The 7,899-nt window shown below is 56.5% G+C and overlaps 1 protein-coding gene across 7 annotated transcripts in view; it reads right to left on the bottom strand.

The window, feature by feature from the left end:
* Window positions 1-7,899, bottom strand: part of SUN1 (Sad1 and UNC84 domain containing 1) — a 37,779-nt gene that overhangs the window by 24,843 nt on the left and 5,037 nt on the right. For all 7 annotated transcript variants that reach the window (XM_006915874.3, XM_025049556.1, XM_015592484.1 and 4 more), the window contains 4 exons: window positions 3,839-4,027; window positions 2,308-2,465; window positions 1,372-1,398; window positions 1,087-1,263 (listed from right to left, as the gene is read on the bottom strand). In XM_006915874.3, the coding sequence (XP_006915936.1) occupies window positions 1,087-1,263; window positions 1,372-1,398; window positions 2,308-2,465; window positions 3,839-4,027 (551 nt within the window). The remainder of the gene's footprint in view (window positions 1-1,086; window positions 1,264-1,371; window positions 1,399-2,307; window positions 2,466-3,838; window positions 4,028-7,899) is intronic.

Here is a 7,899-nt window from a genome sequence, read left to right as displayed (position 1 = left end):
AGCTCCTTAGCCCGGGCACTGCCCGCACCACGCGACAGCAGTCTCTAGAAAACTGCACGCCCTCATGGCACTGCCGGGAACACGGTGAGTGGACAGACACGGCCCGGCCCTCCCGGCGCTTCCCCATCCCTGTCTCGTCCCTCTGCCTGAGCGCGTCCCCCAGCCCGGCCAAGCAGCCTGGCATCAGAGTAAACAGACAAGGAGCCAAGGACTGAATGCAGGTGATGTGCGTTTTCAGTCACGGGTCACCTGGCCTCCCCGTGGCGTGTGGGAGCAGTGAGCGACAGTGGGAAGTCGTGGACGGTGTGGGGTCCCGGGGCCAGTGGGACCTGGGAGGGACCTGCAGCCATGCTCTCCACCGGGCCCCGGGGAGCAGCGCGCCCAGGAGGCGGCGTGTGGGCTCATCTGGAAAGGCTGCCGCAGCCCCAGTGGCTCCAGCAGCCACACGCACACCTTCAGAGCCACCTCCAGAGCCACCTCCGAGGACCTCCGTGTTCAAGCAAGCGCACCAGGACTGACGTCCACCTCAGTGGGCTAGTCGGGCCATCTTGGGACATGACCACTGCCATCCCAAACAGAGCCAAGGCTCCACGTGCCCCGCCAGCACCTGCGCAGTCCCACGGGGCCACCCCCAAACCTGGCGTTCCCTCGGGCACCAACTCCTACTGCAACGATAGGGACCAGAGAGAAGACAATCCTCTCACAGGTATGACCGCCTTCTGCGGCAGAGGCGGAAGTGCCACCGTCAAGCTACCCCTTCAAGCCCCGAACGTCCGTGTGTCTGAAAGGGGCCGCACACTTCCGCTGGTTGCATTTCAGTAGAAATTTTCTTTTCTTACCCAAAGTCTAAATTTATAGAATTTCAGACACTCTTCGGGACAAAAATACCAGCCCCTTGAAATGGGCGTCCAAAGATGACGGGAAGGAATAGAGGCAACTTGGTGCGTTTCTTAAACCCTGACGTGATAATTCTGAGTTCCAGCCTGTGACAAACAGTGGGGACGCGGAGACGACGAAACCAGGCCACAGAAAGGAAAGGGCTCCTGGGCGGGTGGCCGTGTCAACCTTCGCAAGCACGAGACTTACGTTTTTGGTTCCTGTCCCTCGAGTAGATCCGCGACACTGTCCCCTGGGAGGCAGAGCACGCGGTGAGCGTGTTCCTGCGCTCGGACAGCAGGCTGCAGTCACTGCAGGTGTAGCCGTTGCTCCTGGCCGCGTCCGCCGCCACGTCGCCATTTCCCTGAGTGACAGCCTTACTTCCACCTGCAGTTTTCGGAAAGCAGACAGAGCAGGTGTATCGCAATCCGCAGGTTCCTAACCAAAACTTCTCTCTCGAAAAGCACGGGGAAGATAAAGCGCTAAAGTAATTACCTTTCACATCTCCGTCATCGTCAAGACCTAAAACACACACACACGTTTTTGCTGTTGAACTCAAGTTACCAAAACACAAAAAACCCATACAAAAAAAGTAAAGGTTACAATGGTTAATAAATCAGCATTATGGCACTGGTCAAGATTTATTTCCTAAAATGCCTAAAATTAATAGACATTTCCCCAGATACATGCAAACGTTACCCTGACGTAAGGTGGAAGGCCTCTCTAAGGAAACCGCGTGCGCGGAGAACATGGGCACAACAGCTGGTCCTGAAGGGCAGGCGGGACAGACAGCAGCAGCCCACACCTCGGGCACGGCGTCACGCGCACACGCGCTGCACGCCCTTCCCGGAGCCAACGCCAATCCCAGTGCCCCCAAAACGAGATGTGGGACTTCAGGGACAAATCTGGGTCTTCCAGGCTCCTAGAGGCAGCCGGCCGCACACCGAGCGGGCACAGGCAGCACTGTGTCCCCCTCAGAGTGGCTCCCCTGCAGGACTGGGACCCATGACTGCTGCCCTCAGTCGGGCAGCTCGCGAGCCCCAGTTCCCCCCGGCACCTTGTCTGCGCTGAGCGCTTTCCAATGACTGCGAACTACTGTGCCTGCCCTGCCGCTTACAGCGGTCTGCAACTTAAAATCACACAGGGGACTGTCACAGAGACTTTGCTTAAACAGCCCACGAACTCAGTCATTTAGAACAACAGTTACCAGCTGACTGCCCGGCGGCTTCATCTTCCACTTCACAGTGAACGATGATTCATCGGCACAGCCACTCGGGGTGACCGCTGGAAGCCGCTTCCTGCGTTTCCCACAGGTGGGTCTAGAGGGGAGCTGCGACCTTACTGGGCCCCTCCCACCCAGGAAGGGACAACCTGGCTTGACTCCCTCCTTCCAGAGCATCCTGAGGAACAAGCAAGCTGCAGAGGGCTCACCCCAGAAGTGGTCCACTCTGGTCTGCTCGCGGATCAGGGACGCATCTAGCACGGGAGGCCGCAGACCAGCGGCACCTTGCAGGCCAGCCGCGACCTTTCCGGACGTGTGGTTCACGCTCCAGGCCAGCTTCCCTGCGCCTCTGCGCTGCTTTGCTGCTCTGAAAAGGAAGGAACGAGGGAGAAGTTTACAGACTTTTTCTAGTAAATACAAATGACAACATTTTACCAAGACAAAATCTTTAAGAATAAACACTGTTTTTAAGGTAACATTTTCTTATGTCTTTTCTGCTATAATGAAACACCTATTAAGCTAAAAAAAAAAAAAAAAAAAACGCATTAAGCTAGGGTCCAAGGATTCCTTCTAAGTTGTATAAACAAAATAGTTTTCAGATTATTTTTGGCCCTATGACCCAAAAGTAGCTAAAACTTAAAATAACAAGTATAAAAATGTCCGAAAAAAAGATTTATTTTATATTTATTTTAAGATTTTTATTTTAATTTATAAATCTAATCTCTCTCCTTTTTATAACAAGTGCACAAGCGTGCACACCCACACTACTTCTCAGTCACTAGCAAAGATGGAGCTACAATAAGCACAGCAAGAAAAGGCCGTAATCACAACTAACTTCTGCATTCATATGGACCACAGGTGATACACGATAAAGGCCTTGCAAACAAGCGCCTTACAAATGGTCCGGATCGTTAGGTGGTAGGGACAGACGGCAGACAGAAGGCCCTCCTGCTTCGAGGGGACCAGTCGTGGGTGAAAGGCAGGCAGCAGTAAGCGTGCCATGTTACGACATCGCCTGGGGACAGAAACCAGCCGTCAAGCAGCCAGGCTATGCGCACGCCGTGCCACACACAGGAACCAATGGGCATTTTCAGCTGCACCTTCGTGAACCACCGCCCTGCCATCTCTCAGGTGGAGGCCTGGGAGCCTCATTCTCAGGTGAGCTCCGAGGCGACCGGGACACAGCATGCGTGTGGTGCACGTGGCCACCGGACAGGAGCGTGCGGCGGGAGCACGCCAGCCCGCTCGCGAAACAAGAGCGCCGTGCAGGTCGGAGCGTCCTCGCTCTGACGTGGTGACCCAAGGCAGAGACGTCGCTTCGTTCTTCACCTCTGACGGCACAGAGCTCTTGGGTACAGAGTGACTTCGGATATCCGAGGACACAACAATCATGAGTACAGGTGAACACGTAAGCCTCGCCTGTGTGTCTGCTGGCCCACGCAGACTTCAACAGACTTCAGGTGTTGACACTGCGGAGGCCGTCTGCAGTGAGCCCTCCCCCTAAATGACATCTGGTGGCACGGCCAGGGTTCGGCTCAGCTACGAAGGTGGACCGTGAGTGCTGGCGCTGACGGGGTCATGCCCACGTCCCCTCCAGGCCCACGTTCCAGAACCCTTCAGTCCTGTTGGCAGCATGGCTGCGGCCCCACGCGGGGACGTGTGCACACATACACGTCTCGAGAGTCAGGACCGTGCTCCCATAGGCCGCGCGCTCACACACTGGTTCTAACAGGTGCTCACCTGGCCGCTCTGTCCTTCAGGGAGGCCATGCTGCTGTCGCAGGAGTGAATGTCCCCAGCCTGGCCACCATCGGTGGTGTACGCTGTGGTGACCAGGCGCAAACTACGGCGGGACATTCTTGGAGAATCAAACACGGGATCCAACTTGTGCTCAGTCTCGAAGTCCAGAGCATCGGAAGAATAGCTTGAACTAGAAAGAAAAAAGCTTGTCAGACGTAAACAATGCTCAGAGCACCACTTCTGAAACAAAATGAACAGATAGTGGATGGAATGTGTAACCTATTGTGAACTTTAAAAAACAGACGTGACTGTGTGACGACTTTTCCACAAAACCAAACGAGCAGTCACGCAGGCCAGTCGGCAGCGGGTGCTGCCCGCACGTGCTCTGGCCACGTCCACCCCGTGCCTGGTACCAGGTCTGAAGCCGACCCCGGGAACTGCCTCACGACGGGCCCCCCACCTCCAGGCAATTCTGCGAGCACCGCGAAAAACCAGAGCATGTTCACAGTGGACATTGTGCCCAGGGAACAGTTAACGCGACAGTGACCACCGCTCAACAGCTAGTCTGACACACCAGGAAGTCACTGAGTAAATCGATGTACAGGAACAGGAAAGAGCAAGTGACTGCGCCATCACTGCCACCTGCATCTAACTCCACAGAGCTAGACCCATTTGTGACAAATCACTCCAGTACCTTTCCATATAATTATCTGAAACTGTGTCAGTAGCAAGTTTTTCCAAATCAAGAACTGCTCATGAAGCACCTACTGTGTGCCTCCGCGGGGGTGGGGATCACACCGACAGCCCTGCCAGTGCAGGTAGCCTGAGCACACCTGACAGCCCCCTTCATCAGGACACACATGACAAGCACCCTCCAGTGAGGGGCCCACATCTGCAGAGGAGATGCCCTCACAAGCCAGCAGGGCGGAGGGAGGTGAGCACAGGGCCGCCGGAAAGGAGGGAGAGGACACGGCGGAGGGCTTCCTGAGACAGTGGAGGAAACAGAGCAGGCGACGAGACAGGCCCACGGCACCCCCGACGCTGAGGGTGGGGTGCGCTGAGGGTGGGGCGCGCAGAGGCTGGGCAGGGGCTCCAGATGAACAATGGGCCAGCTCCAAAGGGCCTGTGAGCCCTGGAGCTGGTGAGATGGGATTGTCACCACTGCACACGCTGACCCACAGTGAGGCGGGACGCTGGGGGACACCCTGGGAGGCACAGCCATGGGGGACAGTCTTGCTCGGGAGAGCAGGCTTGGTGAAGGATCTGGATTTGAGCGAAGTAAACGGGCTGGGGAACATTTCTGCATTGTGTATCATGTTATAAAAACGTTCTCAGCCCCAAATTCATCATAAACTTACTGGATCTGACACTAAAACACGTTCAGTCAAACCAACGTAAGGTGATACGAGTGGCTTCAGGTCGTCACATGTGTGTGATGTGTCACGTGCACCTTCCCTTAGAGGCTGGCGGGGGTGGAGACTGCACTAACGCACAGTGAGTACGTGGTAAGGACGCCAAGCATGCAGTTTTAATATAATCCGAAATACGGTTCATTTCCTTCCAAAAACGTGTTATACAATTTCCATTGTAATTTTAGAAAAGTATGTTATTTCAAATCAGAATCCGTCTCGCGGGTGTGGCCCGATGCCCTTTCGGCCACCGCGCCCCTCTGCTTATCTGGGTCCTGGGCTTAAAGGACAGACGTTTGGGGAACCTGGACTTCGAGAGAGACTGACACCGGAGCCACCCGGCTCCGGTGTCCAAGCCCCCAACCAGGCGTGGCGGGTGGAGCGGTCAATCTGGACAGACACGCACGGACGCGCACACACGCACACGCACACACAGAAAGCCGGTGGTGCACGCAACTCTATCCCCATGCGCCCCGGAGATGATGACCTGGGGACACTATGACACTGCTCCAGCCTGACGGGGTCCTGCTCTCTAACACAGAGCCTGAAACGCCCCTGCCACCACCAGAGGGTGTGCCGACACACCTACACGCCAGGCGGGCGGGGTGAGGCGGGGCGGCCTTCTACAGAATGTCAGGGCAGCAGGCGGCTAGGGACTGCCGACCGGCCGCGAGCCAGACCGGGACCCGTCCACACTGTGTGATGCCGTGAGGCTGTTAGAGGCACAAACGACCTGTACCCACTTTTGCAGAAAGACCTCCAAGATATGCTGTTAAGTGGAAAAATACCCTAGTATCACCCTATTTATGTTAAACTACGCAACAGAGCCGCAAATCTCATAGATGCGGAGAAAAGCGAAAGCACAGGAAAGACCTGGAAAGTTCCCTTCAAACTAGTGACAGTGTTATCTCTGGAGCTTTCACTCTGAGCGGCACCTGCTGAGCTCCAAACCGGGGCCACGGTGCTCACAGCGGGGTGCAGGGGGACCAGCGACTCCGGGCTCTGAGCTCAGTCCTGCTTCTCTCGGGGCGGAGCGCATCTCAGCTGCTTCTCTGACGTGTTAGGTGACCCCGAAGGTCTCCCATGGGCGCTGCAGTCCAGGCGCATCACCAGCTGCCCCCCTGTGCCCTGGGCCGGGTCCCGACCACCGTGCATAATGGGTTCCTATGGACGGTGCACCCCAGTGTCTGCAGGAGACATGGGCACAGGCACCCGCCCAGGAGCACGAGCGCGTCAAGTGCGGTGTTCAAGTACTTTATTAATTTCCTGCGAAGCTCGGGGGAGGCGGCACAAAACTGTCAACTGAGGTGTCCAATCTAGACTTAGAATTAAGTGACATAACTAGGATATAAAGAAACATACAGACAGAGATCCCAGGACACGGTCCACTTAATCCTCGAGACTAGGATTGTAGTTTTGTTCTCTCGTGTTACGCATTGTTACTGTCATGCATCGTTCTTTTTAAGATGTTATTTAGATGCACTTTTACTGAAAAATTGGAAAAAATCGACCACAGCTGAAAGCTGGGAACGAACACAGACACGAGGCGGCGACAAGCTGGGGCAGTGTGCCAGCCAGGAGTGCAGTCGAGACCGACCCCCGCCGACACCACGCCTCGTACACGAGCAGCTCGGTTACTGCGCAGGGGTATGTGGATAGAGCAAGTCACACACAGTGACAATGCAGATCCGACCACGGTCCGATGTCCAGGTGTCGCTGACCTGAACACCGACCCCAACAGCTGCTCTGACATCCTAAACACAAAACTCACACTCTGATGCCTCGCCACCCATCACTTCAGACCGGTCACACAATGTCAATCCCGGTGAGCGTCACAGCCTCCCCCGGCTGCCATTCCACTGCTCCATGACTTCTGTCCCAGTGGCCTGGCATCATCTCACCCGGATGACCCCAAGGGGTTTGTGTGTGCAGGTCCAGACTGCTGCAAGGCCCGGAGAACCACACCAGGTCGATGCACCCCCGTCCCCCCCCACAACCGGTCGCCCCTGCCTGGCAATGTGTGGTGGTCACCTGTCCCCGGCTCCCGGCCATCGCTCCCTCTTCTCCTCACTTCCAACTTCCCCTCTCGCTCCCTGCCTCGGCTCCCTGGTCTAGAAGGCCTTGCTTCCTGCTCCCTAGACACCTGCCATTGGTGAAATGGGGTAGGCCCTAAGGGGCTCTGGGGAAGGACCTACCATCTGCTGCCATACTGCCGTGGGCAGGGGTCCCGAAGCCCATCCCGGGGGGCACATCAACCCTCCCGCTCTCTAGTGTTACCACCGGGTACCGCCTCTGACTCATCTTCACCTTCTCCCCACTGGCACCTGCCATCAGCACCTAGTCACACCCTCCCCACGGTAAAGCAAACCACAAGCACAGCCACGTCCCTCCTCAAGCCCGCATCAGCCACACTTGTTGAAAAAGGTGTCTACACTCCCTCCTCGACCCACTTCACTCTGAGTGCTGCCCGGGAGTCGCTGCACTCGGCCCGCTTCTGCCCAGCGACCCCGTGGGGCTGAGCTCACTGGCCGCGAGGGCCTGACCCTGCGTGGCCTTCCAGCAGCTGCAGTTGGCTGATCGCTCCCTCCTCCAAACGCTCTCTTCTCGCTCACTTTCTTCCAGGCTGAAGACCGACTTCCCACGGGAGGCTGGG

Source organism: Pteropus alecto, unplaced genomic scaffold, assembly GCF_000325575.1.
Source record: "Pteropus alecto unplaced genomic scaffold, ASM32557v1 scaffold56, whole genome shotgun sequence".
NCBI classification, from domain to species: Eukaryota; Metazoa; Chordata; class Mammalia; order Chiroptera; family Pteropodidae; genus Pteropus; species Pteropus alecto.
The sequence above is the reverse complement of the archived record's forward strand: the minus strand, read 5'-3'. Positions and strand labels throughout refer to the sequence as shown.